Source organism: Lontra canadensis, unplaced genomic scaffold, assembly GCF_010015895.1.
Source record: "Lontra canadensis isolate GAN:19392208 unplaced genomic scaffold, GSC_riverotter_1.0 scaffold41, whole genome shotgun sequence".
Taxonomy (NCBI): domain Eukaryota; kingdom Metazoa; phylum Chordata; class Mammalia; order Carnivora; family Mustelidae; genus Lontra; species Lontra canadensis.
Genome location: NW_022631035.1, coordinates 5,973,677 through 6,000,380, shown reverse-complemented (window position 1 = coordinate 6,000,380; position 26,704 = coordinate 5,973,677). Strand labels below are relative to the sequence as shown.

General features: G+C 54.4%; 2 protein-coding genes across 3 annotated transcripts; both read left to right on the top strand.

Moving 5' to 3' along the window:
• The first annotated feature begins 2,393 nt into the window (after positions 1-2,393).
• On the top strand, positions 2,394-13,801 carry CDR2L (cerebellar degeneration related protein 2 like). Its single transcript, XM_032870660.1, has 5 exons — positions 2,394-2,618; positions 10,338-10,450; positions 10,758-10,906; positions 11,477-11,641; positions 12,857-13,801. Exons 1-5 carry the CDS (start codon positions 2,540-2,542, stop codon positions 13,746-13,748), a joined length of 1,398 nt encoding a protein of 465 aa, XP_032726551.1. The 5' UTR covers positions 2,394-2,539; the 3' UTR covers positions 13,749-13,801.
• Positions 13,802-18,038: 4,237 nt separating this feature from the next.
• MRPL58 (mitochondrial ribosomal protein L58) lies at positions 18,039-23,670 on the top strand. 2 transcript variants are annotated; one of them, XM_032870663.1, is made up of 6 exons: positions 18,039-18,233; positions 20,435-20,471; positions 21,931-21,990; positions 22,527-22,609; positions 22,919-23,088; positions 23,316-23,670. In XM_032870663.1, the coding sequence occupies exons 1-6, from the start codon at positions 18,048-18,050 to the stop codon at positions 23,458-23,460; spliced, it is 681 nt and encodes a 226-aa protein (XP_032726554.1). In that variant the 5' UTR covers positions 18,039-18,047; the 3' UTR covers positions 23,461-23,670. The 2 variants fall into 2 exon arrangements, with proteins under 2 accessions (XP_032726554.1, XP_032726553.1); XM_032870662.1 differs by having other exon boundaries at positions 23,311-23,491.
• The last annotated feature ends 3,034 nt before the right edge of the window (positions 23,671-26,704 follow it).

The following is a 26,704-nucleotide window of genomic DNA, read 5'->3' as shown; positions in this document are numbered from 1 at the left end:
TTCAACTTGCTGTTGATGGCTTTGAAGTTGGAAGAAGGGGGACACAGGCCAAGGAATGTGGGTGGTCTTTAGGAGGTGCAAACAGCGAGGAAACTGATTCTTCCCTAGAGCTTCCGGAATGGAATACAGCATTGAAGACCCCTGTATTTCAGCCAGTGAGAATCATGGTGGACTTTTTTTTTTTTTTTTAAGATTTTGTTTATTTATTTGACACAGAGAGAGAGAGAGAGAGAGGGAACACAAGCGGGGGAGGGGGTGGTGAGTGGGAGATGGAGAAGCAGGCTTCCCGTGGAGCTGGGAGCCTGACACAGGGCTCAATCCCAGGACCCTGGGATCATGACCTGAGCTGACACTTAATGACTGTGCCCCCCATGTTGGACTTCTAAACTACAAAACCATCAGACAGTAAGTTTGTGTTGTTTCACATCACTAAATTTGGGGTAAATTGTTATAGAAACAATAGGAAACTAATAAAAGTACTTACTTTCTATGCCTGGCATCTTTCACTCAACATTTTATTTCTGTATAACATTCCATTGTATTCATAAACCACATTTTATTCATCAACTATTGATGGACATTTGGGTTGTTTCCAGTTTGGGCTATTGTCAGTTGTGCTGCTATGAACTTTCTTGTAGATGTCTCTCATTAACATATCTACATATTTCTGTTGCACATATATAGGAAGAGAATGGCTGCATTATAGGGTAGCCATATATGATGGATGTTTCAGTACATTCCCCAGACTCCCTTTCAGAATTGAAGGATTTGTTCCCCCAGCTGCTGGGAAGCCTACTGGTTGACAGTCCTCAGCTGCCCACCCTCTCTAAGAAGAAAGGAGCTGGAAAGAACTCCTTCGCCAACTGCTTGTCATTCACCACCTGCATCCATTCAATGACTTGTGGACATGGGGAGGGGGATATAAAGGCCCACTCCCCGTTGCCACTTGGAATAGCTTTGAAGGACCTCTCCGGATTCAGAGCTGTGAAGAGTCAGGGGATGCTTTTGTTAAGGTCACATCTCAACCCAATTCCTCTCTATGCAAACCCTGTTTCCTTCTCTTCCCCTACAAGCTTTTACGTTTCTAAAGAAGTTGAACACCTTGTCACGTGTTTTTTGGGTCATTTGGCCATTTGTGAAGTGTCTAGTCAAGCCTTTTACCCCCTTTTCTACTACTGGGCTGTCTTTCCTGTGGATTTGCAGATATTTTTTCTTTTTTTTCTTTTTTTTTTTTAAGATTTTATTTATTTATTTGACAGAGAGAGATCACAAGTAGACAGAGAGGCAGGCAGAGAGAGAGAGAGAGGGAAGCAGGCCCCCTGCTGAGCAGAGATCCCGATGTGGGACTCGATCCCAGGACCCTGAGATCATGACCTGAGCCGAAGGCAGCGGCTTAACCCGCTGAGCCACCCAGGCGCCCCTGCAGATATTTTTTCTATATCCTGGATACAAGATCTTTGTTGGGTATGTTTTCCACGTATTTTCAGAGTTGGATGTACTCAGGATGCCGCAACAGTACCAGCTCATGCTGAGTCCTAATAATCAGTTACATGAATGCTTGAGTCCGGTAACTCCCTTAAGGAGAGAATGCTTACAAGGTGAAATTGTGTATGGCTCTAACTGTCGTAACTGGATATAGCATATGGAAGGAGAGGGAAGGGAGGGAAACAAGACCTTAAAGGGAAAGGTCCAGAATGCAGGTAAGTCACCCTCAAACTTCGCAGGTGTCCGGCCATAGATATTTAAACACGCAACCTCTTAAAGGTAATGGTAACTAAATATTCGTTCAAAGAGTGTCCGTGGAAAGTACCAATGGGCCAGCCTGTTCTAGGCACTGAGGAGCCAGCTGTGAACGAGAGAGACACGATCTGTGCCTTCAGGAGATCTAGAGGGAGAGAGAGACAACGGCAGGTAAACAAAATGAACAGCGGTAAACCGAAGGGGTCGAGCGTTGGGGGAAGAGGTGACGTTGAACCAGCAACAGCCCCACCGGGGCACCGGGGAGATCCCACCCTCGGTTCCGCCTCCACTTTGCATACGTCTTCTGATTGGCCAACCGCGGCCGGCCCCGCCTCTCGGAGCGGGCGGCTAGGGAAGCGCGGGGCGGACCCCGCCAAGATGCAGCGGCGGCTCCGGGTGTCGCCGGGCGGGCGGGGGGCAGCGCGGGCCGGAGCCGGGCGGGGGACGCCCGCCGCGGCCCCCGCGCACTCTTAGCTCCCCAGACGTGCCGACGGACTCCGACCGTCCTTGCCTCCGTCCTGCCCGCCGTCTCCACCCCTCCACCCTTTGTGCCGCCGCCTCTCGGTGCCCCCGGCTCCGCAGGACCCCGGCCGGGCCGGACCGCGGCCGCGCGCCAGCCCCGCGTGGGCGCCGGGTCAGCGGCCGATGGCGAGGGGGCGCGGCGCGGGCGGGGGCGCTGCAGCCCGAGTCCGCGACGCGGGAGGCCCGGCCCGCCTCCGCCGCATTGTCCCGGGCCCCGAGCCCCGGCTCTGAGCCGCGCCGCCGCAGCGCCCGCCTGCCGCCCACCGCCCGCGGGGCCATGCGGAGAGCCGCCGGGATGGAGGACTTCTCCACAGAGGAAGAGGAGCCTTGGTACGACCAGCAGGACCTGGAGCAGGGTGAGCGCGGGAGCGTGGGTGCGGCGGGAGAGCGGGATGCGCCCGGCGACCCCTGTCCGCTTCTCCATTGTTGAGCAGTATCACCCCGGGGAGGGCTGGGCTGGACCCGGAGAGGCGGACTCCGAGGAGTGATGCGTCTGGAGAAGGGGGACGTGGAGACAGGGAACGCTGCCCGGGGAGACCCGGGCGGGATCCGCGGAGGGTGCAGAAGTGGGGGGAGCGGCCTTTCTCTTTCCCCGAACGACAGGGACATACTTCATCCGGCTCGCCCGCCCCATCTTAGAGGCAGGAACTGTCCAGGAGCCCCTGGTATTGTTGGGGGCCTGAGTATTGGCTGGAAGTCTCTGAAGGCCAGGAGGTGGCTCCTTGGTTATGTTTGCTGAGAGGAGTGTGTGTGTGTGTGTGTGTGTGTGTGTGTGTGTGTACACGCGCGCGCGCGCGCTCTCGCGCGCCTAGCGGAAAGTTATCCCATTCCAAATCCAGTGGCATCCTTCCCTGCCAGGATTCCTGAGCTCTGAGACTCCCAGAAAGTTTCCGGAACTCCCTAACCCTCTACCCAGGGAGAGTATAGGGGTTTGGGGACCCTGCTGGTCAAGAAGCAGCAAAAACTTGGACCTTCCTGAGGGGAAAGGGGTCCCTTGGCCCTTCCCCTCCCAGCCCTCTCTCAAATGACTCATGGTTCGGAGGGAACCAGTTTTGGGAATTCTGAGCAATGCACCAGACTACAGCCTGAGTAGAGTGGGAGCCACTACCCCCATTCCCATCTGAGGGTAGAGAGGGTGGCTGGAAGGGGGCTAGAATCTGGTGATGAGGTGGCCAAGGTGACATCACTCCAGGCAGGGGGCGGAGCAGTGGGACAGGAAGAAGGAGGAGGCCTAAGAGGGTCAGGGCCAAGGACTGCTGGAACAGCGTCAAATCCACCCTCTCTTCCCCCAAAGTGCCTCAGTCTTGGGTGGTTAGAGCTGGAGTGGCAAGGAAACATATCCAAGAGAAGTGACCACCGTCACCCAGCAAGCCAGGCGAGTGTGGACACCAGTCTGGTTCAGTGTGTACTAACCACCCCTGCTCTGAGTCGCTGTCCCCTGGGGCCCCAGATGCCTAGTTTTGCCCTCATGTGAGACAGCTACCCAGATCCCAGAGCCTTTGTTTCCTGGCCGTGACCCACATCCCCACGTGGCAAGATCTGCTGGTAGATGAGACTGTCCTTGTACTCGGGAGTGTGGGTTAATCAGAGTCTCTGGGGGACCAGTGTGGGACTGAGGCTGCTGGGCTGAATTCCGCCATAGTCTTTTCCCTGGAGTCTACCCTCAGCCTCCCTGGTAGAATGTGATGTCCAGTACTAGCTGTGACAACTCCCTTCCCCATCCTGGGCACCACCCCCCAAATTTTGCATCTTACAAACACCTATCAGGCTCACACTTAAGTGTCAGACACCATCCTGGGAGTTGAGATAGTCTCAGCTCCCGCCTTTTGCGTGGCACCTGGGCAGGTGGAGGTGGGCCTGTAATTGAGTGTGTGTGTTAGGATCCAGTGAGAGGGCTTCATGGAAGAGGCAGGCCTAGATGGAAAGATTGGAAGCTGAGCGCCTGGGAAGATGGCTCCCTAGGATGCTGATGCTGATGTTGCTGCTGTCTCATTTCATTCCCACACCCCTAACAAAGTCTCTGGCATCCTGCCCGGCCCAGATGTGGGAGGAAGGAGCCAGAGAATAGGGGTGGGAGACGTACTGCTTCCGGAGAGCGAGAGGTGTCAAGATTCAAGCTGGGCTGGGCAGCCATGCTCTGGGACCAAGATAGGGGCTAGCCTTGCTGGGCCGCAGCAGCTGGCCTTGTCTTGTGGCCCTAGGAGTAGCCAGGGCCCGGGAATAAGGAGGGAAACCAGAAATGAGACAGTGCCTGAAGAAATTGGAGTTTGGGGCCTAAAAACAAACAAATGTCTCTTCACCCTGGGCGAGGGTGAGAGTGGAGGGCCTTCTGCTCTGAGACTCATAAAGGTTTATGCAAAGGCCCCTCTGAGCTGGAGGGTGAATAGGGGCTGCCTGGCCATTTGGGGTGGGAGGGAATGCTATGCCCAGGTACAGGACAGCACGAGAAGACCACACACAGCTAGAAAGTAGAGGCATCTGGAGTGCCAGGGGTGGGCTCGAGGAAGTCCCGGGCACGGCCACTGCAGCACCACCTCCTAGAGCCCAGCACAGAGAGCTGGGTGGTAGGGTGAAGGGTGGGCCAAAGGCCAGCCATATTGGGGATCAGGTGCCTGTGGCATCCCCCTTTCCTGTCCCCAAGCCCCCAGTCCCCTCCGGCCCAGCTGTTCCCTGATTGCCTCTGAGTGGCTCAGGCAGTGGTTGGCTCAGTCGGCCTGGCCTCCCCTCTGTATTTGTTTCCCCCTGTCCTGAGAGCAGCCCCACTGTATTTTCAGGAAGCTTGGCCTTCCAGATGCTGTTTGACTTGGATGCTGCTTTGCCCCAGAGGAGGGAGGCAGCTGGGACAAGCAAGGTCCTAGATCCTTCCCATGTTCCCTCTGCCCACTGACACAAGCACCTGTAAAAATAGAAAAAGCCATTGATTCTTAAGCACCGGCTCTCTTTGTCTCTGCCTGCCTTGCTTCCCGACCTTGGGCCAGGCATGGAGGGCCCTGTGGTACCTCCTTCTAGAGGGCTGCTGAGTCACAGATTTGAAGTCCTGGGTGCCTGACCTTGAGTCTTGGCCTTGGACGAGAGCTCTGACATGGCAAGGGGAGGGGAGTGACTGGACCCCAGTCGTGTGGACCCAGAGTTCCTGACATCCATGCCCTGGAGATTGTAAGCAGGAACCCTGCAGCCCGGCCAGGTGGCAGACCGCCTCCTCCCACCTGCTTTATCTTTGTCCCTTCCTCCCTGTGCCTGTTCCCTGTCCCTGTCCCACCTCTCTGCTCCAGAATCATGGGTCCCCCCTCCAACCCCAACCAGTGGGGACAGCGGGGTTTCAGGGTTTCTTTCCAAAGACATCCCTGTGGCTTCCAGCCATTCCCTCTGAGCCCTCTGGGACATTGCTCCTGGGGAGCACGTCAGCAGGCACTTTGAGGGCAAAACCACTGAAGCCCACTACAGGGTCCAGGCAGGACCCATGTCCATTCAGACTTGGTACCTTCCCCCAGGTTGGTCCAGTGGGACCATTAATCTGGCCATGACAGGCTATTTATGACTCCGGCATCTACTTCCTGCTCAGCCAGCCCCCCCATTCTCCCTCCCCAAGGCCTCCCCCACCCCTGGTCCAGGGGGAGCTGCCCCCTTCCCGGAGCCCAGAGCCATCGGCAGCCCTTTGCTAGCTGGGGTACCTTCCCCAGCCCTTGGCTCCATCCAGTCCCCTGGAGCTTCTAGACTTTGCCTGTGATCCCTCCTGGCAGATCCGACCAGCTTAGCCTGCATCGTGATCCAGTTTCCCCAGAACGTCTCTGAGATTCTCCCCCACCCCGGACAGCTTCTATTGTGCTCATCCCCACCCCTGAGTCACTGGGCGGCCTGGTTACATTCGCAGCCTTCTCAGGGCAAGCTCCTGTGTCCCTGGTTTATAGTGACAGCGGCCGCCCCAGCCCAGCGGCAGAAATACACACACAGCTCAGGTGCTCACCGTAAAATGCAGTTGGTCGTGGCTTTGGAGCCTGAGTTCTTGGACTCTAGGTTAAGCCGCAGGATCCCCAAGCAGGCCACCCCGGGAGCCTGTCCGCCAGCGCCAGCATCAGTAGCAATGGCCTCTTCACAGGCCACCTGCCAGTTCCCAAAGGAGAAAACCCTGATGAGTGAGGCCCTCTGTTCTTTTCCACAGCTACCTGAGTTATTCGATACTGTTTGGAGATGAACTAAATGTTCACCGTCTCATTTCAGAAAGTAGGCAGATGGTGTGGCTCCTTCATCATGAAGCAGGGCCGGTCTTGCCAGACTCCCGCATTCCCACCAAGCACTCCACATAACGTAGTGCTGCGGTTCTACGATGCTCACATCGAACCTTACACTTTGCAGATGGACGCCTCCAGATACCTTCACACCCTGTAGACATTTGCCCAACTTCTAGTTAACAAGTCCTTATGGCAAGTGGCCCCATTCCCCTACTGGTCTGTATTAGGTAACTAGTGTCTCTTGCCATTATCATCCGAAGTTCATTGCTCAAAGCTGAAGGTTCTTATCTGGGATCTGTATTTTTTTTTTTTTTAGGGTTTTATTTATTTGAGAGAGAGAGAGTGAGGGGAAGAGCAGAGGGGAAGGGAGAGGGACAAGCAGATTCCACGCTGAGCGCTGAGCCCAGTGCGGGGCTTGATCTGACCTGAGCCGAATCTGAAACCAAGATTCGGATGCTGAACCCACTGAGCCACCCAGGCGCCCCTGATTTTTTTTTTTTCTTTAGTGGCCGAGGTGGCTGTTTAGGAAAGCAGCTTTGTTTTCCCAGGCTAGGTTATTGTAGCCTTTCTCGGGGATAGCAGGTTTGTACTCCTCCAGGAAACTCCTCCGGGTGACATCGGGGCACAGGGCCCCGATCCCAGCTGAGGCCCACCCTGGGGACACCACTCGGGCTGTTTTAAAACCTTACCTTTATGCGTGGGAGCAGAATCCAGGCTTGTTCCCGACAGGCAGCTGGGCCTTTTGTCCAGGCCCTCTGGGTTCCGTAAGGTGATGTCAGTCTGACTCCGAGCCCCGGGGTGAAAAAGAGCCTGAGGCTCTCCTCTCCTTGACCCACTGGGAGTCACTGCTCTCCTGGGCTCTTCTGAGAAGAAAAGCCCCCTCCCCAGAGTTGCCCAGTGCCCAGCAAGGGGCTCAGCTGAAACAACTGTATTGATGAAACTCGCTAGGGGGGCTACAGAGACCCTCCATCCTCCAGGGAGTCGAGAACAATCACTGAACAGGGGAAGCATTAAAGACTTGAATCCTGGACCACATCACATCGGGCCCCTGCAGAGTTGCCATTAAGCATCTCGATCTGGATTTTTTTTTAAATTTTATTTATATATTTGACAGAGAGAGAGAGATCACAAGTAGGCAGAGAGGCAGACAGAGAGAGAGGGGGAAGTAGGCTCCCTGCTGAGCAGAGAGCCCGATGCGGGGCTCGATCCCAGGACCCTGAGACCAGAGACCAGGGCCCAAAGCTGAAGGTTCTTATCTTAACCCACAGAGCCACCCAGGCGCCCCTCGGTCTGGATTTATACCATAGCCTAGATCAAGGGCTATTTGAAGAAACAACCTCACAGTGGGAAAAAGACCCAGGCTTTCCTGGACAACATTTTGGTGGAATGAATCAAATAGGTCTGTTCTTTGTTCCAATGATTCTGTTTCTAGGAAAGGATCTCCAGGATACAGGAAGTGATTTGCACCAAGATCTTTGCACTATGAGTTTTTGTACAGTTTCATTTTTTTTTAAGATTTTATTTATTTTATTTGACAGACAGAGATTATAAGTAGGCAGAGAGGCAGGCAGAGAGAGAGAGGAGGAAGCAGGCTCCCTGCCGAGCAGAGAGCGTGACTCGGGGCTCTATCCCAGGACCCTGGGATCATGACCCGAGTTGAAAGCAGAGGCTTTAACCCACTGAGCCACCCAGGCGCCCCTGAGATGGCATTTTCAAGTAATATTTTGGTCACCGTTGTTAACTTTTCTGTGCCGTTTGATTTTTTACATCAACTACACCTTCACACAACACTTAAAGCGATTCTAAAAAGAAAAGAGCCTTAAAAAATAGAGAAAGAGAGAGAGGCATCTGAGAGGCTCACTTAAGCATTTGCCTTCGGCTCGGGTCATGATCCCCAGGTCCTGGGATCAAGCCCCACCTCGGGCTCTCTGCTTAGTGGTGAGTCTGCTTCTCCTTCTCCCTTTCCCTCTGTGTGCTTGTTCGTGCTCTCTCAAACAAATAAATGAATTTAGGAGGGAAGGGAGGAATGAAGGAACGAAGGAAGGAAGGGAGGAGAAGAGGGAGGGAGGAAGGAGAAAGAAAGAAAAGGAAGGCAGGCAGGCAGGCAGGCCAGCCTTGTGAACTCTACGGGAGCCTGTCTACCAACCTCCTTTAGGGCCTTGCCCCCGCCATCAATCTCCGTCTCCTGATTAAGCTGCCAGAATCTTTTTTTTTTTTTTAATGGCTTTACTGAGATGTAATTCACACACCAGGTAACCCTCTCACTTCACGCGCACAGCCATGCACCAGTCTCCGGTATATTTGCAGTGCAGTCACCCCCACTCAGCTTTAGAACATTTTCATCAGTCTGCTGAGCTCTTCTTAGAAATCAGAGAAATAACATATTTTCCCTTGGTCATAATAAATACACCATTCCCTTTGTTTCTAAGAAGAGCGAGGCACATATTTGGAGGAATATCTACCCCAAATGTCTCATTACCCTCGCACAACCCCAGACCCACTAGAGAGAATTTTTAGGGATTCCAGCACCTACTACTTCCTTTTAACCCTTCCCTCTCCCCACCACACAGCCCCCTAAGAATAGGCTAGAGCCCCTCCCAGCCTGACAGTGTTCATTTACCTTCCACTGGGAGGGGGGAAGGTGGGTTCCAGTCCTGTAGGGTACAAGAATCAGGACTGCTTGGGGGAAGAGGATGATGGTTTTGCTGCCCAGGGAAAGGAGGTTTCTGAGAGGGGCCCATGTCACTAGAGCCTAATGGTACCCAACCAAGGCCAGGAGACCTGAATTCTGCTTCCAAGATGACCATAACCTTGGACAGGCCGTTCTTCCCTCTCTCTCCAGCCTGTCATCCATAGAATAAGGAGGTTAAGCCAAAGAGCTCTGAAGCTTCATCCAGTTCTAATATCCAGCAAGCCTTTCTGCTCCCTTCCTGTCTCAGTGAACTCCTAGTCACCCTTCCAAACCCAGCTTGCAAGCTACCCATTGCCAGAGCCTCCAGCTGACCCCAGGAAGAGTGAACTCACCCTTACCTATCATCCCAGGGCACTCGCCCCATGTCTGTGGATTGTCTTAGCACATTCCTCACACACATTCTTTCAAGGATTATTTATTCATTTATTTATTCATGAGAGAGGGGGAGCACATAAGTTGCGGGGAGGGGCAGAAAGAAAAGGAGAAGCAGGCTCCCCACTGAGCAATGGGCCTGGCACGGGGCTTGATCCCAAGATCCTGAGATCATGACCTGAGCCAAGGGCAGAGTCTTAACCCACTGAGTCACCCCGGTGCCTGCCACTCATTCTTTCAGAAAGTATTTATTACGTTACCTACTCTATGCCAGATGTTCTGGGATATCAGTGAACAAAATGGGCAAAATCTCTGCCCCATGAGCTTACAGTTAGTCGGAGGGTGGGGCGGGGGAGATGAACAAGATAAAGATAAATGAGCAAATAGCTTGGTAAGTTAGATGGTGGTATGTGCTAAGGAGAAAAAAAAAACTAAGCGGAGAGGGAGTGCAAGGCAGGGGAGGGGTGACTTTGAATCAGTGGTTGGGGAAGGACTCCTAGAGCAGGTGACATTTAAGCACAGATTTGAAGGTGGAGAGGGACAGGCCCTGGGAGTGTCTGGAGAATGGACATTCCAGACAGACGCGGCCATCCATGCAAAGCGTAGCTCCCGGCTCACATCCCCTTCCAGGCCTGGAGGTTTCCTGAGGGCGGCTCTGTGTCCTGGCTGTCTTGGCATCCCCAAAGGATAGCTTACACTGAATCGTCAGAACATTTACAGGAGTCCTCTGAGCTCGCTCAGCTGCTCATCATTACTCCCACCCTCTGCCCCCCCTCCACTAGACTTGCACTTGGCCGCGGAGCTGGGGAAGACCCTGCTGGAGAGGAACAAGGAGCTGGAGGAGTCTCTGCAGCAGATGTACTCCACCAATGAGGAGCAAGTGCAGGAGATCGAGGTGAGGGGCCATGTAGGCCCTGCATGTGCTCCCCCACCCATTGAGGACCCCCTGGCCTGGGTGACTTTGTGTAACTTAGAGAAGGGTGCCTTCTTAGCAGACACAGCTTTGGCCCCATAGCCTTGTGCAGTTCACAACCTGTACAACTATCCCAGGCAGCCCTATCGCACTGCCATCTTTACTCCCCTACACTCTGCTGCAGACGAATTTCTCAAAGCAAATGTGTTCCTAGAAACTGGACGAGGTCCAGATGAACACATTTCCCTCAACCTTGTTCTGAAAGGGTCCTCCATCTTTTCCCCTCCAGTACCTAACCAAGCAGCTGGACACGCTGCGGCACATGAATGAACAGCACGCCAAAGTGTACGAGCAGCTGGACCTGACAGCCCGAGACCTGGAGCTGACCAACCAGAAGCTGGTGCTGGAGAGTAAGGCTGCCCAGCAGAAGATTCATGGGTGAGGGCCGGGGGGTGGGCTGGGGGGGGGGGGGCGAATGAGGGGAAGGTCAGGTTGGCTTGCCTGCGGACATATAGTCTGGTGGGTGTGACTCATGCTCCTTCTCCCAGAAGCCCAGGCCCAGGTTCCCGGGATGGTAGTGAGATGGCCCTTGGCAATTTGGGGTGGTTTCATGGTCAGGCCACAATCCCTGCGGAAGCACCAGCTACACACCAGGCCCTGTAGGCACTGGAGATACAGCGATGGGGAGGTGAAGAGATCGCCCCGCCCTCTGGGAGCTCCCAGCCCTGGAGGGGAGGCCGGCCTGTAAATCCTTACAGTAGTGCAGGGAAGGTGCTCAAAGGGTGTAGGAGGAACCGAGGTGGCACAGAGGAGAAGGGTCAGCTCAGCCAGGGAGGCGCAGGATGAGAGCGGGTCCTTGGGCACACGGGAGTCCTCATCTGACCTCAGCACCCCGCCGCAGGGGTCAAAGCTGCTCATCTGTCCCATGCCTGAGTCCCTCCAGGCCTGCAGTGGGGGGGGCTGGCCCGGTCCTGTTAAAATCCCTCCCCCGGGCGCCCCCTCCCCCAGGCTCACGGAGACCATCGAGCGCCTGCAGACGCAGGTGGAGCAGCTGCAGGCCCAGGTGGAGCAGCTGCGGGGCCTGGAGCAGCTGCGAGTGCGCCGGGAGAAGCGGGAACGAAGACGCACCATCCACACCTTCCCCTGCCTCAAGGAGCTGTGCACCAGCCCCCGGTAGGTGGGGGCGCCGCGCGGGGGTGGGGCGCAACCCGGACCCTGCGCGGTGTCCCCGACTCTGGAGGGAGGAGAGGGCGGGGCCCAGGCAGCAGGTGGGAGTGAAAGGTGGTGCGCTGGCGGGGCTGTCAGAGGGACCCGTCCTGTTGCCAGCAACGTCAGCAGCTGGCACTGACCGAGCCCTGGCCGTGCGGCCACCCCCACCGTTCTAACGGGTTTTGCTCTGCTGGCAATCCCATCCTCATCGCTCGGAGGTTCTGTGAGCTTATCCAAGGCCACCTCTTCAATAAGCTAGAATTCCAGCTCGGGAGGAGTTAACCACTACACTTTTCAGTCGTCACCCCCCCCTTTTTTCTTTAGAGGGAAGTGGGGGGAGGGGCAAAGGGGGGGAGAGAGAATCTCAAGCAGGCTCCACGCTGCACGGTCCCATTAAACTTAAAGGGATGGTCTCTTAATATAAAAAATCATAATTGTGGGGACGCCTGGGTGGCTCAGTCCCTTGGGCATCTGATTCTTCGTTTCAGCTCAGGTCATGATCTCACAGGGCAAGAGATGGTGCCCACCAGGGGCTCCACGCTCAGTAGGGAGTCCTCTGGAAAGTTCTTCTCTTCCACTCCACCCCCCCCACCAGGTGCACACACTCTCTCTCAAATGGGTAAATAAATCTTTAAAAAAATTTTTTTTCTAAATACTTATTGTGTATTTAGTGGGTGTTTCAATACAGGTCCTGGCAGGAGACTGCACCTTGCACAGAGTAACTGAGGAACGATTAATGAAGAGGTGTGGATGAAGGTGTAGGGGAACCTCAGGAACACTGCAGCCCCCCAGGGCTGCGACAGCAAGGGGCTGTTACCATCCTGGGCCTGAAGGGACCAGGGAGGGGAAGGCCAGGAGGTGCTGCCCAGCCAGCACTAACCAGGGAAGGAGTCTGGCCAAGAAGCCCTTCCCTGACCTCTCTCTCTTCCTGCCCTCCGACCTCCTGCCCATGCCTCCTGCTCGTTCAGCTCAGGAGAGAGCAGAAGCCCGCTAAGCAGTTCGCTGTGGTCAGCCGCCCAGGGTGGACAGCAAGGAGAGGAAGGGCGGAGAGTGGATCTAGAGGGGCAAACGGGATATGTGACCCCCGTAGATGGGAGAGGTGTTAAGCCTGGGGAGCCCCACGACGGGGACCTTGGCCTTGACCGGATGTCTGCTGGCCCTCCCCTGCCCCCCTCTCAGGTGTGAGGATGCCTTCCGCCTGCACAGTTCCTCCTTGGAGCTGGGCCCACGGCCCCTGGAGCAGGAGAACGAGCGGCTGCAGACCTTGGTGGGTGTGCTGCGTTCCCAGGTGAGCCAGGAGCGGCAGCGCAAGGAGCGGGCGGAGCGCGAGTACGCGGCGGTGCTGCAGGAGTACTCAGAGCTGGAGCGGCAGCTGTGCGAGATGGAGGGCTGCCGCCTCCGTGTGCAGGAGCTGGAGGCCGAGCTGCTGGAGCTGCAGCAGATGAAGCAGGCCAAGACCTACCTGCTGGGCCGGGAGGACCACCTGGCCGAGGCCCTGCTCGCGCCCCTCACCCAGGCCCCCGAGACCGATGACCCCCAGCCCGGCAGCGGGGACGACCCGGGCGCCCAGGACGGTGTCGCCTCTCCGGCCGCGTCCCCGGGCCACGCTGTGCGCAAGAGCTGCAGCGACACAGCGCTCAACGCCATCGTGGCCAAAGACCCAGCCAGCCGGCACGCGGGCAACCTCACGCTGCACGCCAACAGCGTGCGCAAGCGCGGCATGTCCATCCTGCGGGAGGTGGACGAGCAGTACCACGCGCTGCTCGAGAAGTACGAGGAGCTGCTGAGCAAGTGCCGGCAGCACGGCGCGGGGGTGCGGCACGCCGGCGTGCAGACCTCGCGGCCCATCTCCCGAGACAGCTCGTGGAGAGACCTTCGTGGGGGCGAGGAGGGCCAGGGGGAGGCCAAGGCGGGTGAGAAGAGCCTGAGCCAGCACGTGGAGGCTGTGGACAAGCGGCTGGAGCAGAGCCAGCCGGAGTACAAGGCACTTTTCAAGGAGATCTTCTCCAGGATCCAGAAGACCAAGGCCGACATCAACGCCACCAAAGTTAAGACGCACAGCAGCAAGTGACCCTTTCCCCGCCTGCAGCCTCCCCCCGGGGTCTGGCCATGGGGGTCCTCCTGCCCCGGTGGCGGCGCAGCCTCACAGGAGGGAGGGAGGGAGGGAGCCCTGTCAAGCAGCAGTACGGCCTAGGGGAGGCTGCTCTCCAGCCCAGGCAGCGTGTGGGGGATGCAACTTGTTCTCTGCTCACTCGGGAGCCGGTCAACATGGAAAACGGCTGGCCTCCCACGACCGTCCACCACCCTGCGTCAGCCCAAAGACGCAGCTGAGAGTTGCAGAGCCAAACGTCCCCACTGCCCGAGGATTCCCAGCTCCCCAGCCCTTGACTTCCTGACCCTGGGCCTTGCTCACAGATTTGTGGCCACGCTTCTGAAAGCCATTCTGGACCACTTGGCTTTTTTTTTTTTTTTCCTTTCTTTCCAAAGTTCGGTTTTTTTGAGAGATTTGCAATGCAAGGTATCCCCACGCCCTTGCCACAACTGGAAACACTTGAAGGGAGATCCCCAGGCCAGCTGTTGCAGGTTCCAGGGGTCTCCTGGACCACCCACTGCTTCTCCTCAGCTGTGATGCGCTGTCAATCCTTTAGCACCAGCTGTCCCATCTCCAGGGTCCTGACCAGGTCAGGGACGGCTCCTGCCATGCAGAGCAGAACGCCTCAGCCAGGCCCAGAGTGCCCCCCACTTTTCCCTGGAGACCCTCAGCCCACTGCAGATCTGTAGCCAATCAGAGGAGGGGAACAGGGAGCCCCTCGGCAGCCATACACGAACAGTGCACCCTGCCTCCCTCAGAGCCAGCCTCCTAGGGCTCCAGCCCCTGGAAATGCCTTCTGGCCATTAAGCCTTCCAGGAGTCTGGGCGGTGGGGAGCCCCCATCTCTGCACGCCATCTCTGACTCACCAAGCTTGGCCTCTGCCTGCCCCCATCTCAGGGACCATGATGTGTCTCATTCACTCCCATGCTCCCCACAGGCTGACCCCTCCTCAGATCATGCCTGCTGCCCCCAGAATGTCCCGGGCATGTGCCACCAGCCAGTGGTCCCAGCATCCACCCCTGCCCCCCTTCACTGGGGACTGCCCAAGATCCCCATCTATACTGAACAGTATTGAAATGGGACCTGGTGGGGAGCATGTCTCCTCTCTCCCATAGAATGCCTGTTCTTAACCTCCCACCTTTCTGGGGGCTTTTGAGCACCCATTTGGGTCACAGGTTAAACCTTTTGTTAAGGCTTCAGAAAGTCCAGCTTCGGCTAAGAGATGTCCAGGTCCCCAGCTTGCCCTGAGCAGTTCTTCAGGGTTTCCAGTTCCTTCTACCACCCATCCGGAGATCCTTCCACACAGCCCGGCGGAAGGTGGCAGCCCTGGCCTCTGTGCTGGGAACCCAGCAGGGACCTTCATGCCTTATCTGTTTCTAAGGGGTAAAGGGGTTTTCTTAACAAGCATGCCCGACCTCCCTAGAGTCGCTACCCTGCTCTCTGGGCGGCACTGTGATGAGCGCTGTCGTCTGGTCCTTCCGTTCACACATCTTGGAACCCTTTGTCCTTTGGAGCTGGGCAGTTCCCAGCCCTCCGTGTGTCTCTGTCATCTAGGGTGGAGGGGATAGAGTGGGGGAAGGGCTCCTGCCTGTTTGCTCCCCAGTTCTGTAGCGGCCGACCAGCGTCACCTTTGAAGTATACATGAGAGAAATATATTTACAAATGCTTTATTCTCTTCTTTAATAAAAAATGCACCAGTATTCTAAAAGCAGAAATGGCCCTAGAGCCATGGTCTCGTCTTTGTGCCTCTCACACACCCACCTGTCATCACACAGCTCTGGGTCTGGGTTTGGGGGGGGGGGGCATCCCGAGCTTCGCTCTCCTGGGATCTGCAACCAAACACCCAAATGCCTGGTGGGTGTTATCAGGGCACTGGGCAAATAAGGGGTGGTGGTGAAGGAAGCAGAGGCAGATTTGCCCACTCACTCTGCGCTGTCTGCTCACTGTCCTTCACAGAAGAAGGAAGGTGGGTCTAGTTTAGAATAGAGCTACTGAAGACTGGATTTCCCACCCAGTGCTGCAGAGGAAAAAAAAAAAAAAAAAGCCACCCAATCCCTGAAAGTAAAAAGAAGTTCCTAATCATCTCCTCGCGGCAGCTCACTTCTGTTGTCTGCTGACTTTGTGCCAGGCCGCGTCAACCTTGGGAGGTTCTGTTCTTCTGATGGAGATTCTGAGGCTTTGGGGTTGAATTAGTAATTCAGAGTCACACAGAAACATTCAAACCCCGAGCTGACCTGTTCCATTCTACAATACTGCACATTCTTATCTCTTTATAATGTTTAGTTTTAAGAGCAGTCGGACCCAAGGCACTCCAGAAAAGAAGAAAGGAAAATCCTATGGGTCCCCGAGTGGTCCCCCAACTCACAGGCCAGAGAGAAGGGCTCGTGTCTACAAGCTCGTCAGCTACCAGGAATGGCTTAGTAATGCTTTGTCTTGTCTTCCCTGTTTTCCTCTTGCCTCCGAAGGACCCCTTCTTGAAGCCCCATTTCAGCCCATGGAGGACCAAGGAGGGGATGGAAAGTGCCCACCTTTAAAGGGAACAGGTGGCACTTCTCAGCCTGTTTCTTCTAGAAGGGCCTCTATTCTGGATGGTTCACAACAGCAGCGGGTGAGAGGAGCTTGCCAGCTGCTCCCCTCTCCACCCAGGAGTAGCTTGTCTCACTCTCTCCTCTACCCCCTTCCTCGTCCAGAATCCAGGCCACCAGATGGCCTGAGCAGGCTGTGTTTATTTGAGGCCATGGAAACCTACAGCTCCTTTTTTCTATCACTCTGGGTCAGGAGCAGGGCTGGAACCCAGCCTCAGAGCAATGACGCCATGAAATGGTGCTGACTTTATTATTCATAATCCCTGAGCTGTCAACCTAAGTGAGTCCCTGGCTTTGCTCCCTGGAGCAGCTTTTTCCGGTCACCATAGTGACGCCTCAGTTCCGTTCGAGGTCTTGGGACTAAGACAGGGAGGGACCCAAGAGATTCAGAGATTCTCTTTCCAGCCTAGAGCCCAAAAGGCAAATGTCTATCGTCATTCCCTTCCTAGTTTGCGTTTACAAGGCGAGTGCCTGGGAAGTAGTTTATTCCTTTCTGAAGAATATGCCTGTAGTGATAAGACTAAAACGTAAAGGCTTGATTTGATGACAGTCTCCTGTTTCAAACAGCCAGCATCCCTAGGGACCTATTTTTCTAGGTAATTGTGCTTTTACTAAAAATAGAACTCTTCATTACAAAACAATCACTGGAATGACTAATAATCACTAATCATTTATCAAGTTACCCACACTGCCTCTCAACAAAGAAACTTAGCCAACACTTAGCTCTCTCCAAACACTGCTTGCTCTACTTTGAACCCGAGTTAGAACTTCTGTTTGGAGGTTTGTGTCTTAAGAACCCTGGAAAAGGGCTCTGCTTAGCCTGTCTGTGGTGGCCTAGATCTCTACCCTTTCCCCCAACATTCCTTTACCTCCTTGCTAGGAGAAACCCTCATCATGCTCCCACAACGCTGTTTCTTCTGCAAAGGGGTGTGGGTCCCGTTTTAAACACATGTCTTTCTCCACCTGCCAGCTTCTCCCCGCATCTGGTATCTGTCTTGTGGAGTCTTCACACGCCTGCTCAGCCGGGATGTGCTTAAACTGCCTTGTGAATCACCCTGAAGTTACCAAAACTCAGCTCTAGCAGAATTCACCTTTCAAAAATACTGCCAAATAACTCATAAATATTGACTATCTGTGATTTGCCAGGTTCTGGGTTCTGGGGACCCAGCCGGGAGCCAGTGCCCCCCCCCACCCCAGCTTATTATATTCTGACTGGAGACGGGCAATGAACTAGAAAAATAAGATTGAGTGACATGAAAGAAAAAAAGAAGAGAGAGTAGAGCAGAGTCAGAGTACAGGGGATGCAGACGGACTAGGCCGGGCATTGACGGATTGTGTGAAACTCGGAGGGGAGAGCGGACCGGGAGGGCGTCACTGCCCCTGAAAAGGAGAGAAGTGGTGTTTCTGGGGGACACGGATTCCGAGGGTTCTTTTCACCAGGAGGCTCCCTTGACAGCTCGCTGTCTGGCCAACAGAGGATCTCAGCGCTCCAACCTGGCCTCTCCACGGCGGCCAGCCGAAGGGGGAGCGTCTCGCAGGTGCCAGGGAGAGCAACCCCGGAGCTCAGCTCGCTGCCTCCCAGCTACCCCGGCGAGAGGAACTAAAAGCCGCGCGGAACTAAAAACCTGACGGAAACAGGAGCCCGCAAAGCGCGGAAGGAAGCACCCACCGGAAGCCGCCCCGAGATCCGAACATGGCGACCGTCCGGTCCCTGCACTGGAGTCTGAGACGAGCCGGGGCCTGGCTGCTCCCGCCGCCCCCGCGCTGTCCCCAGCGGGCTTTGCACAAGCAAGCAGAGGGCACCGAATTCCAGAGCATCTACAGCCTGGACAAGCTCTACCCGGAATCCCGGGGCTCGGACACCGCATGGAGGGTGCCGGTGAGCGGGGAGGGCTGGACGGAAGGGGCGTTTCCCAGTCCCTGCTGGGGGACATCGGGAAACCCGGGCAGCATCGGCGGGGCGGGAGCAAATCGGAGGTGCGCGCGGAACGAGGCCGTGGCCGCGGGAGGGAACTTGTGTCCGGGGCGAGCGGGGATAAGGCCGCGGGGCTGGACCTGTCCCCCGGAGGCCTGGAGTGTGCGGGCGTCGCGAGAGCACGCTGAGTGTTTCTTACGGGACCGCCGGCGTTTCCGCGCTCGTCCCCCGGCCTCCTGGCCCACACGTGGGCATTTCCCCTCCAGAGTGGACAGTAAAACCCAAAGGCTGCCAAACTGTTTGGAACCTTTTGGGAAATTACACTGTCCATAGCTTCTAGGAACTTCAGCGCGCCTTGGGAAACAGGGCCCCTCTTCAGGGTGCACTGATTACCAGCCTGCTGGGTACCGGCTCTTAATGAGCCCGGGCCAGGAGGGATAGGACCTAGCCAATTCTGTTGCGTTTCCACCGACGGGACTGAAAGGGAACACTCAACTTCAGTTGAAAGCATGGTGTGTGCACTGTGTCAGGCATGGAGATAGGGAAGTTAAAAAAAAACACATAATCTGAATGCTTGTGGAGCTAATCTTCTAATGGAGGGAGACAAGCAACAAATAAAATCAGAAATATAGAGTATGTGAGATGGTCATGAGTACTTTGGGGGAAATAAAGCCTAGACGGAAAGAGTGCTGAGGTAGGGGGAAGGGTTGCAGTTTTAAGCAGGGTGGCTGAGGAAGGCCTCTGGGAAGATGACATCTATTAAGAACCTGGAAGAATCAAGGCAGTGGGCCATGGGCATAGTTGGGGAGATGAACATCTCTGCAGAGATGAACATTCCTGGGACCACCTCAGAGCGATAGCATGCTTACCTTGTTGGAGGAACGGCGAGCAGGCCAGTGTGGCTGAGCAGGGGAGTCAGAGCAGATAAAGCTGAACAGGAGAGGCGTGGGGGGCGGTGTGTGTGTGACATGTTTACAGGGTTAATAGGCCTTTAGCTTTACTTCAAATACCATGGAACATATTGGGGATTTGAGGCAGAGAAGTGGAAAGATTCAGGTTAGTTTTACAAGGATCATTCTTGGGGTGCCTGGCTGGCTCAGTTGGTGGAGCGTGCAACTTGGGGTTGTGATTTCAAGCCCTGTGCTGGGTGTAGAGATTACTTAAAAATAAAATCTTTAGGGGAGCCTGGGTGGCTCATTTGGTTGAGCGTCTGCAGTAGCTCAGGTCATGATCCCAGCGTCCTGGTATCAAGCCCCACTTCGGGCTCCCTGCTCAGCAAGAAACCTGCTTCTCCCTCTCTCACTCCCCCTTTTTGTGTTCTCTCTCTTGCTGTTTCTCTCTCTGTCAAAGAAGTAAAATCTTTTAAGAAAACAAAAGTTGCAATAAAAGAGCAAGTGAGGGAGCGTGGGATAAGCATAGAGAAGTAAGAAGGAAGCTGGCAAGGACAGCTCAGGAGGAAGAGGGAGAACAGCTCCAAGGAGGGCGGGGCCAGGAGTCCTCAGTACGGCAGGGAGAGCAGAGCAATGAAGGTTGCACTCCCAAATCATTCTAAGATGCAAAGGGATGAAGGCAGCCAGACAAGGGACAGGTGAGGATACCAGGAGTTTGGCTGGCCAGGAGAGCCTCAGAGGGGGTCCTGTCTGCACCAGGCCTGCAGACAAGGGGCTCAGGCTCAAGGACATGACTACCAAGAAACAGAGCACAGGAGAGACACAGAGGTGAAACGTCCTGGAGTGAGTAGTTCCATCTGACACAAACCCTGAAGGCACATGGCTTCCCAGGGGAGCCCCCGTGGCCCAGGAAGGAACAAGGTGGCCCACCAGGTTTGTTGTTCTGGGTTAGCAGAGGGTGTTCCTTTTAGAGTCTCCCTGAGGCACAGGTACTGCAGATCTTGGCCTCCCTCCAAGGAGCCTGGCCCTCGGCGGTGCGCGACTCCAGCTAAGGCTGCAGATCCGAGTTCAGACTTCCTGGAAGAGTGTTTCGGAGCTGGCACCTCCGGAGTCCGGGGAGGCTTTCTCTGTCATTCTGAAATGATTTTGCAGGGGACCCGAAAATAGTTGTATTACATCTGCAGTGTGGCTTTCCATCCTTTCTCCGATTGCCCTGGACCAATTCAGAGTCACAGCGGGTGACGTTCATTTGACACTGTGTATGTTACGTTACAGGCTGAAGCACAGCAGGCCAGGAACGACATTCCTCTGGGTAAGTAATTGTGTTTTACAAAAAATCAGTCACTTCCCGCACCCCTAAACATTCCTTCCAGACCTCTCCAGCCTCACAAAAATACAGAAACTGTCTTTGGGTGTGCAAAAGCGGAGTCCTCTCGGTACTGTTTAGAGTGGCCACAAAATAGTGGCATAGCCGCTCCGGACTGCCGCGCAGTGTGCAAGACGAGTGAGAGCTCGTGGTGGCCTTGGGACACGGACCAGTCTCTACAGTAGATAAGTGGAAGGCTATTTGGAAGAAGTTAAGCTGCCGAAGAAGATATATAGTAAGCTACTATCTCTGCGTCAGAAACAGATTTCTATGCATATACATAAATCTGAAAGGATGTACAAGAAATTGGATACGAGGACTGGCTTGGGGAGTCGTGAAGAAAGGACATACCTCTTGGCTGGGGAGCAGGAGTGGGGACTTCTCCCCACTGTTTGCATATATATATATTTTTTTAAGATTTTATTTATTTATTTATTTGTCAGAGAAAGAGAGCGAGCAGGAGGGCACAAACAGGGGGAGCAGCAGGCAGAGGGAAAAGCAGGCTTGCCGCTCAGGTCATAATCAGTGTCCTGGGACTGAGTCCTGCTTTGGGCTTCTTGTTCAGTGGGGAGCCTGCTTCTCCCTCTACCTTAAAAAAAAAAAAAATGAGGGGCGGTGGGAAGGACACCTCTCAGAAGGAGTCGTGAGGGAGTTGGGCCACCAGTGACTCGGGGCCAGCCCTTTGCCACTTGTACCTCTCGGCTGGCTTACCATCCAGTCTTCTGAAACTTTCCCACTAGCATGCTTTCTCCAGACGAGGACTCAGACGCTGCTTTTCACGAATTATAAAAACAGAAGGAAGAAACGTCATTTTAAATTTTATAGACAAACCAACCTGAGGCCCAGAGAAGCAGAGGGACTTTGCCAAGATCACAGTCGGTCAGTGGCTGTGCCAGTGTTAGAAGCAAGGCTCCAGGCTCCGGTGCTAGGCCACTTCCATCCAGCGGGCACTGGGGATACACCGTGAGCGTCTGTCCTCTTGGAGCTTCCAGCCTGTGGGGCTTCCACACCCACCACATTGTGAAATACGACATCAAGCTCAGTTTATCCCTAGTTCGAGCTTTTGAAAGAGTCTTCGCTTTAAAACAAGCAAACAAACAGCAAAAAGCTAGCCCGGCCAGATCTGGTGAAAGGGACTGGACCAGAGGCAAACGACCCAGGTCATAATTTTACAACCTCTGCTGTGACCTTGGGAAGGGGACTTATTCTTGATTTTAGTTGACAGACTGTAAATAATCTCGACTTTACTGCCCTGAATGTTACATTAATGTATATAAAAGTCATTGAAAGAGAGGTATCATAGGGATAGTTATGTTGGTAGTAAATTAACAATTTGTGCATTTTGGCATGGAATAATCTCTCTCTCTCTCTTTTTTTTCTTTCTGGTGTGCATCCTGTTCTATAGATCGTTTGACGATATCTTATTGTCGGAGTAGTGGTCCTGGGGGCCAGAATGTTAACAAAGGTACAAAGCACCTTGTTTTCTTTCACTTTATAACTTGGCTGGGAGATGTACTTTCGGAGTTCTGTGTTTACAGTGATATGGAATAAAGGGATTTTTTTTTTTTTTTTTTTTAGCAGAAGCCTAAATACCACCAGTTTATAATAATCCTCTTTATTCTTTTGAATGTGGTCTGATCAGCTGCGGGTTGCTAGGACTCGGGTTGGCTTGTGAGCCTAAACAAAGGGAAATCACAGTGTGAGTTGGCAGCTGGCTCCGAGAGCAGGTTTCCTTCGTGGAACCCATCCCCCCATTCTTTTCAGACCCCATTAAGAGAAGCACCGAGCATTTAGTTCCTGGAAGTTCATTTTCGTCCAGCGGTGCCTCACCATCTTTGCAGGCTCCTCCCATCACCAAATTTGTATCCCCAAGTCACACAGGGCAGAAACGTCCCTGGCTGGATGTCTTGCCTCCCTGTTTCAGGATGGTCACCAGCCACCGGGTGCTGAGCCTACCTGAGAGTCTCAGTGACCCGTGCTCTCTCATCCCTTAATTTGCAGTGAACTCCAAGGCTGAAGTCAGGTTCCATTTGGCAACTGCCGAATGGATCGCAGAGCCTGTGCGGCAGAGGATCGCCGTCACGGTAACCACCAGCTCCTTTTCCCATAATTCCTCAGTCGCCCTTAAACCTTTACTCCGGGGACACCTGCGTGGCTCGTGGGTTAAGTATCTGCCTTCGGCTTGGGTCATGATCCCAGGGTCCTGGGATCGAGCCCCACATCGGGCTCCCTGCTCAGTGGGGAGCCTGCTTCTCTCTCTCCCTCTGCCTGCAGCTCTGCCTTGTTGTGCCCTCTCCCATCTCTCTGTCAAATAAATAAAATCTTAAAAAACAAAACAAAACCAAAAAAGCCTTTGCTCTGTAGAACTCAGGTTTTTCCTTTGTTCTCTGCAGCATAAAAATAAGATCAACAGGTCAGGAGAGTTGATACTCACCTCTGAATGTAGCCGCTACCAGTTCCGAAATCTGGCAGATTGTCTCCAGAAAATTCGAGACATGATTGCTGAGGCCAGCCAGCCAGCGAAGGAGCCATCCAAAGAAGACGCTGCACTACACAGAACCAGGTCCCAGAAAGGGCACCCGAGCTCCTCAGCCGAGTCGTGGGGGTGGGGGTGGCGGCACCGCGAAGACAGGAGGCAGGGGGAGTCCACGACTTTCCCAGCAGAGGGAGGGGAAGCTCCGGGAGTGAGAGAGACCGCTGACCCGAGGGGCCCCGCACCGAGCTGCAGCAGCTCTCGCCACTCTGAATCGTGCATCTGGCCTAATTGCGGTCTTTTTGTTTTCAGGATAGAAAACATGAATCGGGAAAGGCTGAGGAAAAAGCGAATACATTCTGCCCTAAAAACAGACAGGAGAGTGGGTATGGATTGAAATCCTCCTCCAGAGCCGGCATGGCCCTCTTCAGGGGGGCCAGGCTGCCACAGCCGAGAGCATGAACACCGTCAGGAGACCCCGTGTGTGTGTGTGTGTGTGTGTGTGTGTGTTTCTTAACGCCTGTCTTTACCATTGGCGCCGCCACGAGAATGTTCATCTGGAAGGAGGGTTGCAGGCCCTGGTTGCAGAGGTCTCCATAGGCAATCACCTGTTGTCAAACCTTAATTACTCGTTTAATATATGAGCTGCATTAAAACTTCGCAAGAAATGCAGTGGGCTTGGCCTCATTCAGAACGCTTCAAGAACGGAATTCCGACCTTTTCCGTCAGTTGAAATCTGCCCCCGAAACAGGACCGAGCTGCGGTGTCTCCTCTCAGGGAACATGCCTCAGGGTGGGAGGGCTGAGACAGGTGAGCCGGCCTCCGAGCTGGGCCGTGAAAAGGGAATAGAATTTTAGTCAGTAGAGGTGGGGGAGGGACATGCCGGTGGGAGAGAACAGTATAAATAAGGGAAACGGAAGAAAAGCCTGGGGTAGAGGAGCCGAGGCAGCCATCTGAATGCTGGATTCGTGCCAAGGGATCGTGGGAGGTGATTATGGAAAGGGAGACAGAAGCTCAATGTGGAGACTCAAATCCAAGTTCAAGAGTTTAGATTTTAAGAAATGTAGGTGACAGGGAGGGGCGCCTGGGTGGCTCTGTCAGTTGAGGGTCCAAGTCTTGGTTTGGACAAGATGTTGACTCAGGTCAAGATCTCAGGGTCCTGCCCTCAGCGGGGAACCCCCCCACCCCCACCCCAGCTCATGCACACACGCTCTCTCAAAATCTTAAAAAAAAAAAATGTCGGTGACAGAGCTGCTGAGGTTCTCTAGCGGGAAGGATACCACGTGGCAGGTGCTGTCGCACGCTGTGGGGTTTTAGAGGCAGGAAAAGAGTGAGTTGGAACTGAAAATAGGTTTTTGCAATCCTCTGGGTACGGGAAGCGCCCGGCCTTTGTCTTCTGGAAGCAGAAGACAAGGCGTGTACGGATTTCTTAGGATGTTCTCTAAGATTCTGATCTAGTTCACGCGTTCAGCAAATACTGCTTTGTGATGCTCTGAAGGGCGGATAATTAGCCACAGTAGTAGGTACACCATGTGAGCGGGGCCCTCATTCATGTAAGTGTAAACAAGGGACAAAAGTCGTTGATAAATGACTAATGAGTCCCCTCAAGAGACTCAGAGCCTAGGAGCAGGAGAAGCTCGAAGCAAGGCGGTGCCACATTGGCCTGCTTATTCGTTAATTCAACAAACAGTGAAAGCCAGGCACTGGGCGACGTCCCAGGGACTCAGCGGTGAACAAGAAAGTCCTTTCTCCCAGAGAATTTACATTTGATCAGGTGATGATAAAAAGCTGAGAAGAAAAGTGGGATTCCTAAAACGTAAATATCAGGTCTAAATAGGTTCTGGGAACCAGAGAAGCAACTAGTTCCAGCTTGAGTGTCAGAGCAGATAAACTTGGTTCTTGACATCGGAGGGAGAGAGGGGAGGGGCTGGCCGTGGAGCAAGGTGAGGGCTTAAAATGTGACGGGACATTGAGACTCTACCCCTACAGAGGCTGTCGGGAGATTAATCTGTGAATGAACAAGGAGAGTGCGGGGAGATGAGCACAGGCGGGCGGACTGACCCCTGTAGGCGGCAGGGACCCATCCTGGAACTCAGGCAGTGGCAGCAGGAACGGAGAGCCAACAGCAGGCGCAGAAGGATGATGGAGACAGGAAATGGGCCCAGGTAGAGCGGGAGCAGGTGCGTGTGTGCCATGCGTGGTGCTGCGTGGACACCGGGAAGGCACAAAGGGGACAGCCTTGGGAGGATGGTGGGATGCAGATGGTTTTGCCTGTGAGTAGCTGACCCGTGGGGCCTGAGGAGGAGGGGAGGCCTGGGGCTGGGAGTGAGGCCGAAGTTGGAGGCTGCAAGATGGAGGACACGAGCCGAGTCTTGGGAATGGGTGGGAGCAGCTGAGGAGGAGGCAGAGCAGAACCTGGGGGCTTGCTGGGTGAGATGGTGGCAGTGGGAAAACCAGAAAAAGCATCCCCGTGGGCTGACCCTGGAGCAAAGCGGTGGACCTCAGAGGACTTCAGAAGACCTTAGTGGCACGTGAAGGGACCTGGAAAGGCATTCAGGACCCAGAGGAGGGGATGAAAGGGAAAGAGAAGCAACAGCTTGAGGGACAGGGGATAGAGCACGGGAGTAGGACTCACCCTTTAAAAATGCTGGGTGCTCGGATGCCTGGCTGGCTGCGCGGGTAGAGCATACGACTCTAGATCTTGGCGTCCTCACTTCCAGCCCCATTTTGGCAGTGGAGCCCACTAATTAGGAAAGCAATAACCTTTAAAAGGCGGTGGACCAAAGAACGAGCACAGGTGAAAATGATTCCATGTAGTAGGTCAAAGCAAGGCCTAAGAGCTTTATGGTGAATATTTAGTTGGAGGAGGTGGTGACTGAGGGGGAGGAGACTTCTGGGATGCAGGAAGAGCCTGCTCTCATCCACTTTGTCACATGAATGTCACACCTCAAGGAACGAATTGGTTAACTTAAAGAGCTCCCTCAAGGCCAGGGACTGGAGCCAGGTGGCTCCAAATTCCTGCTTCTTGCTGAGGTTAGGCAGGAAGGAGATGGGTTTCTGCAGACTCTCCACATGTGGGAGAGAGAAAAGCAAAGAAGAATGTCCAAGTTCCCTGGGCCCTGGATGCCTGGAGATGGGGGAGGCAAATTCTCGAGGCAAGCACACGGGGAATAACGGCTGCTTTCTGCTGAAGCTTCTGCTGGAACATCTTTGAGAAATGCACGGATGTTAATAGTGGAGTCTAAACGCGTGTCACATTTAAAAATGAACTCATTCGTTATTTGTATTACTCTTTGTAAACAGTTTCAAAGGAACAAAACATTAGGCTGGAGTATTTATTTGGCTTTATGTATATTTGTTTTATCGATGATGTATACTTGTGATTGGAAAGGTTTGTCCTGGTCGTGCACTGCCTGGAGATGGGGAAGACCCTCAGTGCTTGGGTTCCAGTTTTCGTGATGGACGCTATTCTGTTCTCGTTCACTTCCTGCACTACTTTTTCCTAACGTTCCTGGACTTTCCGTCAGCTCTGCACCGGGGGGCACAAGGGCTGGGTGCGGCGTCAGGCTTGCGCGCTCTTGCCCGGGGGTCTGACAGCCCCCAGCCCCGCCGCTGCGGGCCGAGACTAGGGGGCCGGATGGGGCCTCCCGGACTCGCAGGCCCCAGTGGCCTAATGGATAAGGCACTGGCCTCCTAAGCCAGGGAT